Here is a 13,069-nt window from a genome sequence, read left to right as displayed (position 1 = left end):
TGGAAGGAGGCTAAATAACGCTCCAAACTTAGACTAAATTTTGGCGAGGAAAAACCGTCATGACCTAAAGATATGTGAATGTAGTAAATGGGTTCTATGGGTACCCACGAGTCTCCCCTTTAGATACCACTTTATAATAATCGCTCAAGGTCTTGGTGTCTTAATGTGGTATTTTGAAGGGATTTTTGATCATTTTTATCAATTCTTGAGAAGTAAAAGATGGGTAATGTAGCACAAAATCTGTGTAACTTTCACAATTTATTTTAATTAATTAAATGTTTATTTCTGATTTTTGACTAGAACAACTTGACACACTCAGTGCTGAGCTGCATCTCAAATTAATCTTCAGGTTCACAGCTTTCAGATGATGTACACCACTTCTATGTGACATCTACTGCTGACCTGCTATCTCCCCCTAAAGAACTCCTGTCCCCCCTTAAAACGATAAAAATGGCTCTATTGTGGGTCTTAGAGGGTTGGGGGCTTTTATTTACTAGAGAGTAACTGATTTGCAATTGTAAATACTTAGAATCATTTAAATTGGTACTAATTATAGGGAAAATAAAGACAATTGTTACACTCCCAGTGAATTAATTCCAATTAACTCCGAGAGTCTTTTAGTCTTTTAGTGCACAGCAGGTGAGATGAACATGCACAAATGCGAAACTTGTCTACAAGAAAGCATATACATCATTCAACAAACAGTATATGGAGAATTAAGTTTCCAATAGTAAATTAATATGTACTTGTTTTATGTTTTTTAAAGTTAAGATTTTGGCAGTTATTTCAAGGGAATCCCTCTCACAACTCAATACAATTAACTTCACTCAAATCACTTCAATTTAATGGCCAATTTTAACATCAGGCCGAGGAACAACAGTTGAAAATTAGCCTTTTGTCTCACACTGGCACATTACAGTGATGTTGATCAATATGCATTGTCCGTGAGAATAAATTAAAAATAACTGTTGCAGATACATTGTCTCCATTTTCTCCACAAAAAAAAAACTAATTATATTATTACATTAATTCATTATTTACAGGAACTTCCTAGGAAATTAATAGAAAATAACAGGACAGTTAAAAGTTGGCCAGTTGTTTTCACCTCTTGTGTCACTGTGAAAACATATACAGCTCTGGAAAAAATTAAGAAACCACTTCAAAATTATCAGTTTCTCTGGTTTTACTATTTATTGGTACGTGTTTGAGTAAAATTACAATTTTAGTTTTATTCTATAAACTACTGACAACATTTCTCCCAAATTTCAAATCAAAATATTGTCATTTAGAGCATTTATTTGCAGAAAATGACAACTGGTCAAAATAACAAAAAAGATGCAGTGTTTTCAGATCTGGAATAATGCAAAGAAAACAAGTTCATATTCATTTTTAGACAACACAATACTAATGTTTTAACTTAGGAAGAGTTCAGAAATCAATATTTGGTGGAATAACCTTGATTTACAATCACAGCTTTCATGCGTCTTGGCATGCTCTCCACCAGTCTTTCACATTGCTGTTGGGGGACTTTATGGCACTCCTCAGCTCGGCTTTGTTTGAGGGCTTGTGACCATCCATCTTCCTCTTGATCACATTCCAGAGGTTTTCAATGGGATTCAGGTCTGGAGATTGGGCTGGCCATGACAGGGTCCTGATCTGGTGGTCCTTCATCCACACCTTCACTGACATGGCTGTGAGGCATGGAGCATTGTCCTGCTGGAAAAAACACTCCTTAGAGTTGGGGAACATTGTCAGAGCACCAAAGAAGCAAAGAAGAGCCAGGCTGAGGTTTGCAAAAGACCATAAGGATTGGACCATAGAGGTCTGGAGTAAGGTCATCTTCTCTGATGAGTCCAATGAGTCAAATTTTCAGCTTTGACCAACACCTGGTCGTCTAATGGTTAGACGGAGACCTGGAGAGGCCTACAAGCCTCAGTGTCTCACACCTACTGTGAAATTTGGTGGAGGAACGGTGATGATCTGGGGGTGCTTCAGCAAGGCTGGAATCGGGCAGATTTGTCTTTGTGAATCAAGCCAAGTACAAACCTCAGCCTGGCTCTTCTTTGCTTCTTTTGTGCTCTGACAATGTTCCCCAACTCTGAGGAGTGTTTTTTCCAGCAGGACAATGCTCCATGCCACACAGCCAGGTCAGTGAAGGTGTAGATGAAGGACCCCCAGATCAGGACCCTGTCATGGCCAGCCCAATCTCCAGACCTGAATCCCATTGAAAACCTCTGGAATGTGATCAAAAGGAAGATGGATGGTCACAAGCCCTCAAACAAAGCCGAGCTGCTCGAATTTTTGCGCCAGGAGTGGCATAAAGTCCCCCAACAGCAATGTGAAAGACTGGTGGAGAGCATGCCAAGACGCATGAAAGCTGTGATTGTAAATCAAGGTTATTCCACCAAATATTGATTTCTGAACTCTTCCTAAGTTAAAACATTAGTATTGTGTTGTTTAAAAATGAATATGAACTTGTTTTCTTTGCATTATTCCAGATCTGAAAACACTGCATCTTTTTTGTTATTTTGACCAGTTGTCATTTTCTGCAAATAAATGCTCTAAATGACAATATTTTTATTTGAAATTTGGTAGAAATGTTGTCAGTAGTTTATAGAATAAAACAAAAATGTTCATTTTACTCAAACACATACCAATAAATAGTAAAACCAGAGAAACTGATAATTTTGAAGTGGTCTCTTAATTTTTTCCAGAGCTGTATACAGTGTCTATGACGTGTGGGACTGGAGCAGCGTGAGAGGGTGTCTTATGTCTTTCAGTAGTGTGTATAGATGAGTGTGTCTCTTTAAAAACTGAGGAGCGTTTAAGAACACAACAACTGGGAACAGGGAGTACCTTTAAAAAGCAGGGATTAGCAGGGACTGGGATTAGCATGCACCGGGTGTGCAGGTGATCACTGGCATGCAGGGGAGTTAAATCACACATGTTGAGATAGTTGTGTTTTGTAGTTTTACCTTTTCAACTCTGCTGGTCATTTATCACAGCTGACAAAATCCAATTTTAGACATGCTGGATAGTTAGATTCTATTTTCTTGTGATGTATTTGAGATCGTAGTACAGCAGGATCTTCTATTGTTTATAATATTATGATCCTTCAATTTGTTCTGCAGGTACAGACGTGGACAAAATTGTTGGTACCCTTCCGTTAAAGAAAGAAAAACCCACAATGGTCACTGAAATAACTTGAAACTGACAAATGTAATAATAAATACAAATTTACTGAAAATTAACTAATGAAAATCAGACATTTCTTTTGAATTGTGGTTCAACAGAATCATTTTAAAAAACAAACTAATGAAACTGGCCTGGACAAAAATGATGGTACCCCTAGAAAAGATTGAAAATAATTTGACCATAGGGACATGTTAAACTAAGGTGTGACCTGTAATTAGCATCACAGGTATCTTCAAACTTGTAATCAGTCAGTCTGCCTATTTAAAGGGTGAAAAGTAGTCACTGTGCTGTTTGGTATCATGGTGTGTACCACACTGAACATGGACCACAGAAAGCTGAAGAGAGAGTTGTCTCAGGAGATTAGAAAGAACATTATAGACCTTCATGTTAAAGGTGAAGGCTATAAGACCATCTCCAAGCAGCTTGATGTTCCTGTGACTACAGTTGCACATATTATTCAGAAGTTTAAGGTCCATGGGACTGTAGCCAACCTCCCTGGACGTGGCCGCAAGAGGAAAATTGATGACAAATTGAAGAGACGGATAATACGAATGGTAACCAAAGAGCCCAGAACAACTTCCAAAGAGATTAGAGGTGAACTCCAAGGTCAAGGTACATCAGTGTCAGATCGCACCATCCGTCGCTGTTTCAGCCAAAGTGGACTTAATGGAAGACGACCGAGGAGGACGCAAATCATAAAAAAGCGAGACTGGAATTTGCCAAAATGCATATTGACAAGCCACAAAGCTTCTGGGAGAATGTCCTTTGGACAGATGAGACAAAACTGGAGCTTTTTGGCAAGTCACATCAGCTCTATGTTCACAGACGCAAAAATGAAGCATACAAAGAAAAGAACACTGTACCTAATGTGAAACATGGAGGAGGCTCGGTTATGTTCTGGGGCTGCTTTGCTGCATCTGGCACAGGGTGTCTTGAATCTGTGCAGGGTACAATGAAATCTCAAGACTATCAAGGCATTCTGGAGCGAAATGTGCTGCCCAGTGTCAGAAAGCTTGGTCTCAGTTGCAGGTCATGGGTCCTCCAACAGGATAATGACCCAAAACACAGCTAAAAACACCCAAGAATGACTAAGAACAAGACATTGGACTATTCTGAAGTGGCCTTCTATGAGCCCTGATCTAAATCCTATTGAACATCTGTGGAAGGAGCTGAAACATGCAGTCTGGAGAAGGCACCCTTCAAACCTGAGACAGCTGGAGCAGTTTGCTCAAGAGGAGTGGGCCAAAATACCTGTCGACAGGTGCAGAAGTCTCATTGAGAGTTACAGAAATCGCTTGATGCAGTGATTGCCTCAAAAGGTTGTGCAACAAAATATTAAGTTAAGGGTACCATCATTTTTGTCCAGGCCAGTTTCATTAGTTTGTTTTTTAAAATGATTCTGTTGAACCACAATTCAAAAGCAATGTCTGATTTTCATTAGTTAATTTTCAGTAACTTTTTATTTATTATTACTTTTGTCAGTTTCAAGTTATTTCAATGACCATTGTGGGTTTTTCTTTCTTTAACGGAAGGGTACCAACAATTTTGTCCACGTCTGTATTTGATCATCGTTTATTTAGATTATATTGAATGATTACTTATTAGTTAGTAGTCTAACTGAATTATTTATCGTGCAAGCAACATTTTTTTCTTCTTCTTGGATTAAAACTTTACTCACTTGTGTTATGTTAGTTAATTGTTTCTAATCTTTTTTTCCCTACACCAATAACGCAAAACTCAGCACTGTCTATATATACAATATTATTTATATTTAATACACTTGAATAAGTTCGTTAGTCACTGTCCTGAGTTCAAACCTTTCTGAGCTACAGAAAAGAAACAAAAGTGGAAGTGATTATGTTGATAATGACAGATGTTAGCATTGGATAGCAAGTGGTCCTGAATGTTTGACCGTAAAAACTAAATAAACTGAGAGCAATCCTCAATCTGGAGCGATATATTCAACTAAGTTTTATGTTCTTAACTGGTGTGTACACCAGAGAAGGTAAAGTCCTTCAGGTTTAGCTTAAACTCACATGCACTGAGATTTGAGATTTATACCTTTGTTCACATGTAGATAGGCAGTATGAACGTTAACAAACCAAATACATCATTGCAATGAAGTAAAATCCTAACTTAAGGGGTAACTTCTGTATTTTTCAGCCCTATTTTTCCATGTTTTTATGTCTACGTGACTAATGGGGAAATGGGTTCAGTATTGAGGGATAACGCTGTAACCAGCAGCCACTAAACGGGCTGCAATGTAATCCAATCGGGCAATTCCTCAGCATCAATGTACGTTCACTAAAAGTGCTTGTTTTTGCCACTGACAGGCTCAGATTGTTATTATAAGTGTCTGACAACATTATGGAAGGAGGAGGTGGCGTGTTACTGGAAGACAACGTTGGAAATGTTAAAGAGAGAGTTGAAGAGAGGAGTGGCGGTGTTGACAGAGTTTGTTGTGTTGGAGTAAAGAAAGCATTGCTTAGTCTTATCTAAAAGATTTTCAATGTCATGGCTGAATATTTAGATGATTTCGACAATGTGGATGATGTCTTTGAATTCGATGGCTGCCTGTATTTATTTGAGCCAGAGTATACGGATATTTCAGCCCAGTCACACAGCAGTTCCTGAAATAGTCACGAAATTGAATGTATTGATTCGTGTACACAAATTCCCCTTTTTTTTCGTGATGGTCAGAATGAAATCCATTCTTATGTAATCCATATAATTGTGAACCAGGAAGTATAGAGAGCGCTGAACATGGGGTGGGTGTGTCAAAAATCTCAGGACTTTTACCCAGTAAACCAGTGTTTGTGTCCCGTGGGAAACCACAAGTCAAAGTAGATTTATTTATCATGTAATATCCATACTAAAGTTACGCCACTTCCGACGTTATTTTAACCCAAACCACGATCTTTTCCTAAGCCTAACTGAGCTGAAATTTACATGTGCGTCACGTGTTGCTGGACATTCGTAGGAAAATGCACGAAATATTGTTGAAAGTCGTGGTGATTGTCACGAAAAAAAGGGCAAATTCGTATCTATGTGCACGAACCAAAAGATTAAATTTTGTGATTATTTCAAGAAACGATGTGAGACTGTGTGCGATATTTCACAACAAGACTTCTCCTTGAGCGAGACACAATAACAAACAGAGCGGATCAAGCAAAAAACATTTTATTTCTCTGTAGGGTCCTCTCCATAATGCTGTCAGATACTTAGAATAACAATCAGAGCCTGTCAGTGGCAAAAACAAGCACTTTTAGTGGACGTAAATGACGGGCGTTGCCCTGAGTGATTACATTACAACCCATTTAGCAGATGCCTCTGCTGCGCTCTTCCTCAATACTGGATCAATTTAAAAAATTGTTGTCATTATTAGTCACTTAGACACATGGGAAAGAAAACATGGGAAAATAAGGTCCAGGTTATAAAATACTGAAGTTACCATTTAACACTTTTTGTACGGTCAACTGTCTCTGATCCCAGTCTGCAGTGTTCATTGTTGCTCTGGGTTTGAATGCATGTTTCACTGGGGGTATGTTAAAGCTAAAGCAAGGTGTTAAGTTTCTCTTTAACTCTGGTTTGGACCACAAAGTAAAAAAATAAACTATGTGCATTAAATAAGCAAATGTAAAAATCTCAGGTTTGGAAATTTGTCAAGTTTGCTGGATCATTGCAGGCCTGCAGAAACAATTTAGTGATACAACAACAACATTCCTTTTCTCAGACATGCAGAGTGTTGCGGATCACGGTTACCTGACAGAGGACTCTGGGTGAGGGGAGCCTGTCGTCTTAGCGCCCGTTTGAACTGCGCCACGCCCAGAACGACATTCCTCAGCTTCATCCACAGGAAGTATCCTCCTCTGGTGCTGGAGGGCCACGTGCTCTCCAACACCGCCTGGACACCAGGAGGAGAGAGACAGCAGAGGGACTGTGAGGTGGTGTGGTTTTAATTCAAATATATATATATATGAATGTTACTTCCTGTTTCAAATACCTTCCACCATGAAATGTTCCTATATTCAACTACTAACTAAATCACTGAACATGAAGAGTCTGAATATATATTGCGAGAATATTGTGTGAAGCTCCAACTTCATTCATTCACTTTCAACTCAACCTTTTTGAAGTGAGTGAACTAAAACTGACCCAATCTCTGTTCCATATAAAAATCAGTTTGAATGAATTTTTCATCAAAGGCATCAAGTGCAGCGGCGTTAGCTCCACAGTCACTCTCAACATCAGAAAAGGAAAAGGAAAGACTCTGCAGCTGTTGCTGGCCAAGTCACGTTCGACAGTCTCTGTCTGCTCCTAAAATACACTTCAGAAGCCCCCTGAGAAAATACACCAGTATGCCACTGAGCAGAACGGGGTTTATTACTTTGGCTGCTCCTGTGTGAAGGTTCTCAGGATTTGGTCAGGTGAAAAGAGGCTGCCCTTCTGCAGATGTTACCAGGGATGCTAAGACAACTAAAGCACAGTGATATCGCCACAGAGTCTGAGAGATGACTGGAAGTGCAGTATTTTTTTTTTCTCCTATAATAGTCAATGGGAAATGCGCTGCATTACTTTCTTGCCGAGAATTAGATAAGAAGGTTGATACCACTCTCATATCTGTCCATTAAATATGAAGCTACAGCCAGGATGTGGTTACCTTATCTTAGATTAAAGACTGGAAATGGGGGGAAACAGCTAGCCTGACTCTGTGCAAAACGAAATCTCTTGTTTCATCTGCATAAAAACTAAATGTAAAACATCAAGTTCTGGTTGTTACGTGGGGTTCATATGCTCTCTTCAAAGCCACCAGACTCCTTTGACAAAAACAGTAATTTTACCTCGCAAAACACAGGGGTTGCTGGTCTACCGCTGCCTCGATCGGTTAGTTAGTTTGTGTTACTGTGTGACTTTGGTGAATCCAAACCAACCCTTTAAAACACCAAAGTTACATATAACACAAACAAACAAACCAATAGAGGCAGCTGTAGACCAGGAAGTCCCGTGTTCTGCGAGGTGAAATATTTTTGTCAAAGGAGTTTAGTGGCTTTGAAGAGAGCATAGATAAGGGCTTTAGTTCCCAATGCGAGAGAGCTGTCTGACAGCAAGGTAAAGCGGTGAAAATATTCTAATTATAGTGTACACTTAAACTGATATTAATTTTCTTAGGTGGGCATTTCTTTTAGGTGGCCTGTCGACCGCCATCTCCTGTAGATAATATACTGAGTATGGATAAGTACCCCCTACAGCCTCACCTCAAAACCTCCTTACTATCCCTTTAAAACATTATATGTTGTTTGTTAATCCAAACAAAAAACTAAGATACGAACATAATAATAATACAAAAAAATACAATAACAACAAACAGTTGTGGTTTGACAGGGAGTGGCAAACTGAAACTATTTATCTGGACAGAGACAGGCTCTAGTGGTTTTCCCTTGCTAAACTAGGCTCATCATCTGCTGGTTCTAGCTTTATATTTAGCGTACAGACATGAAAAGACATAAAGCTCACTAATTAACACATGGTGACAACAAAAAGACTCTAGGAAGTCACTGCACCCGGCCAGGAAATAGTCCAGCACATAATCACAATGGGTCATTTTTATATCGTTTTTTATACAGATTAAACAAACGAGATATAATGTGTTAATTATTATCACATCCAGATGAAGTTATACAATTAATAGTATTATTATAATGTTTTTAATAAATAATAAATTCATTATTATAAACAAGGAACAGGCACATACAGTATATTAAAAATGCAAATGACACAGCTGAGGACTTTGGCATGGACATCCTTTTAACCTGTGTTAAAGTGAACACCAAAAACATTCAGTCCCATGATTTAATGAATAGATAAGCTCTCATGCACACAGATAAAACCTCTTCCCTCCACCTTCTCTTCCTTGGACTACAAAGACCCAAAGAACCATGAAAGGAGGAAAAAAACCTGTAACTGTGGAGTGCAGCAGCAGAGGATACTGTTTGTGTCAGTGGAGGAATCCGGCCAGCTTGTGCCTCCAAGCTCTCCATTTTCTAAGGCCAAATAAGATCCTTTGAGGCGTAACAACACAACGGAGTAACCTTTACAGCGGCCTTGTCTCCCGACAGCCTCCTCCCACATCAGGCAATTTGCTTTGTTGCTCCCTGGGTCGCCAGATCAGGGACAGGCTGCGATGATAACAGAGCCATGATTCATCCTGACACCTGGGGATGATCGCACACGGTGGTGTACAACCTTCGGGGGTGGGGGGGTTGACTGCAAATGTCACCACTGTTTCGTTTTATCTGCAAGCCGAGTGTCTGCAGAGACGTTACTGTGATAAAGTACCAGCCAGAGAGGGGCAACTGAGCACAGTAGTGCAATAATTTGGACGCATTTATTTATGCATCTATTGTGAATCATGAATAAACAATCAACATCGAGGCTGCAATCAGTCTGCTCTATAATATATCCCGCCGTTTTCTGAGGTATTTTTATTCCAGGCATGGCTTCGCTTTCTACTGCTTAAATCAATTGGAAATTCCACAAGTTTCTGTAGCAAAGAACGTGTATTTCTAAGAAGAGAAAGTCAATTATATTTTCCATTGCAACACTAGCGCTCAGCAGTAGAACTAACGCCTCCGCAATTTGGGGTTGTAATCGAGTCGACTACCATAATGACGCCAGTGACACATCTGCCTACAAAGTGCCGTACAATAGTAAAACAAAATTATTTCTATTCTTTTGTAATCATTTTAATGTCTCTACCGAAATGTCCTGTGTTGAACAATAAAAATATTGTAAATATGCATATTATTATAACTATTTACTTACTCACTTATTTATTTATTAAACTTTTTTGCCCGGCTGCTTCCCAGAGGAGCATAAAGTGAGCGATGGACATAAATGGAAGTTAGAAAAATCCAGCGAACAGATTTTGAGAGCAATCTCAAAATTTTTCATGTCAAGGATCCAAAATGGAGTCCAACAGACCACAGACCATGGAGGTAGAAGAGGGTCCAACAGACCACAGACCATGGAGGTAGAAGAGGCTCCAACAGACCACAGACCATGGAGGTAGAAGAGGCTCCAACAGACCACAGACCATGGAGGTAGAAGAAAGACCAACAGACCACAGACCATGGATGTAGAAGAGGGTCCAACAGACCACAGACCATGGAGGTAGAAGAGGCTCCAACAGACCGAAGACCATGGAGGTAGAAGAAAGACCAACAGACCACAGAGGTAGAAGAGGCTCCAACAGACCACAGACCATGGAGGTAGAAGAAAGGCCAACAGACCACAGACCATGGAGGTAGAAGAGGCTCCAACAGACCACAGACCATGGAGGTAGAAGAAAGACCAACAGACCACAGACCATGGATGTAGAAGAGGGTCCAACAGACCACGGAGTTAGAAGAGGCTCCAACAGACCACAGACCATGGAGGTAGAAGAAAGACCAACAGACCACAGACCATGGATGTAGAAGAGGGTCCAACAGACCACAGACCATGGAGGTAGAAGAGGCTCCAACAGACCACAGACCATGGAGGTAGAAGAAAGACCAACAGACCACAGACCATGGATGTAGAAGAGGGTCCAACAGACCACAGACCATGGGCGTAGAAGAGGCTCCAACAGACCGAAGACCATGGAGGTAGAAGAAAGACCAACAGACCACAGACCATGGAGGTAGAAGAGGCTCCAACAGACCACAGAGGTAGAAGAAAGGCCAACAGACCACAGACCATGGATGTAGAAGAGGGTCCAACAGACCACAGACCATGGATGTAGAAGAGAGTCCAACAGACCGCAGACCATGGATGTAGAAGAGGGTCCAGTAGACCACAGACCATGGATGTAGAAGAGGGTCCAGTAGACCACAGACCATAAAGGTAGAAGAGAGTCCAACAGACCACAGACCATGGATGTAGAAGAGGGTCCAGTAGACCACAGAACATGGATGTAGAAGAGGGTCCAGTAGACCACAGACCATGGACGTAGAAGAGGGTCCAGTAGACCACAGACCATGGATGTAGAAGAGTGTCCAATAGACCACAGACCATGAATGTAGAAGAGGGTCCAGTAGACCACAGACCATGGATGTAGAAGAGGGTCCAGTAGACCATAGACCATGGATGTAGAAGAGGGTCCAATAGACCACAGACCATGGAGGTAGAAGAGGGTCCAACAGACCACAGACCATGGATGTAGAAGAGGGTCCAGTAGACCACAGACCATGGATGTAGAAGAGAGTCCAACAGACCACAGACCATGGATGTAGAAGAGGGTCCAGTAGACCACAGACCATGGACGTAGAAGAGGGTCCAACAGACCATAGACCATGGGTGTAGAAGAGTGTCCAATAGACCACAGACCATGGATGTAGAAGAGGGTCCCGTAGACCACAGAACATGGATGTAGAAGAGGGTCCAGTAGACCACAGACCATGGACGTAGAAGAGGGTCCAACAGACCATAGACCATGGATGTAGAAGAGTGTCCAATAGACCACAGACCATGGATGTAGAACAGGGTCCAGTAGACCACAGACCATGGATGTAGAAGAGAGTCCAACAGACCACAGACCATGGATGTAGAAGAGGGTCCAGTAGACCACAGAACATGGATGTAGAAGAGGGTCCAGTAGACCACAGACCATGGACGTAGAAGAGGGTCCAACAGACCATAGACCATGGGTGTAGAAGAGTGTCCAATAGACCACAGACCATGGATGTAGAAGAGGGTCCCGTAGACCACAGAACATGGATGTAGAAGAGGGTCCAGTAGACCACAGACCATGGACGTAGAAGAGGGTCCAACAGACCATAGACCATGGATGTAGAAGAGGGTCCAATAGACCACAGACCATGGATGTAGAAGAGGGTCCAATAGATCACAGACCATGGAGGTAGAAGAGGGTCCAGTAGACCACAGACCATGGATGTAGAAGAGTGTCCAATAGACCACAGACCATGGATGTAGAAGAGGGTCCAGTAGACCACAGACCATGGATGTAGAAGAGGGTCCAATAGACCACAGACCATGGATGTAGAAGAGGGTCCAGTAGACCACAGACCATGGATATAAAGGAGGGTCCAATAGACCACAGACCATGGATGTAGAAGAGGGTCCAATAGACCACAGACCATGGATGTAGAAGAGGGTCCAATAGACCACAGACCATGGTTGTAGAAGAGGTTGGGTCCTGGTCTTTTGCCCTGCGTGTTAGTAAATAGCCAACAACAGCATTAAACTCTGTTGATGTCATGCTACTAGTCATACTAGCTACTGGCCGATAGCCGGTTGTTTGGGAACAGAAACGCTAATATATCCACCACGGTACAGGCTGACAGCATACAGCCCATGGGTGTATTAGAAGATAATAAAAGTGATGAATTACAGCCAATATCTCCATTTTTACAGCCGCATACAGCTAGCAGGAAGCTGGCAGAACCGGATATGTCATGAGCGTGCAGGGCGGTGCAGTCCCGTGGATCTGATGACCGTTCATTATGGCGAGGAAAATAACTCTGGATTTAGCTGTTAGTTCATTTTACTACTTTTAGGACATAAAGATTTAAATGAGGGCTATTTAAGTGTTCGTACTGGGAAGTTGATCTACCTAAAAAAAAATGATCGTCTGATTTACAGACGTCTCTTTATACATCCATGGCCACAGACTCATTGGCGTTTTCAGTCCAAAAATGGCGGCAGCGCTACCGCAGCGCCATCTAGCGGCTGTTGTCAAAAAAGCAGCTGAGTTGCACCTCTTTGCTTTCTCTACTCTTTGTCTGGAGTAGACAGCCAGTGGAAACAGTATTCAACTTGGGTGGTCTGGGTGCATGTCCCCCGGTGAAAAGTTTTGGCTGTAAAAGCATCAATT

General features: G+C 41.3%; 1 protein-coding gene across 9 annotated transcripts in view; it reads right to left on the bottom strand.

Moving 5' to 3' along the window:
- Window positions 1-13,069, bottom strand: part of LOC141760937 (C-myc promoter-binding protein-like) — a 210,316-nt gene that overhangs the window by 61,591 nt on the left and 135,656 nt on the right. For all 9 annotated transcript variants that reach the window (XM_074624069.1, XM_074624057.1, XM_074624078.1 and 6 more), the window contains one exon: window positions 6,958-7,099. In XM_074624069.1, the coding sequence (XP_074480170.1) occupies window positions 6,958-7,099 (142 nt within the window). The remainder of the gene's footprint in view (window positions 1-6,957; window positions 7,100-13,069) is intronic.

Source organism: Sebastes fasciatus, chromosome 2, assembly GCF_043250625.1.
Source record: "Sebastes fasciatus isolate fSebFas1 chromosome 2, fSebFas1.pri, whole genome shotgun sequence".
Taxonomy (NCBI): Eukaryota; Metazoa; Chordata; class Actinopteri; order Perciformes; family Sebastidae; genus Sebastes; species Sebastes fasciatus.
Note: the sequence above shows the minus strand (reverse complement) of the source record. Positions and strands in the feature narration are given on the sequence as shown.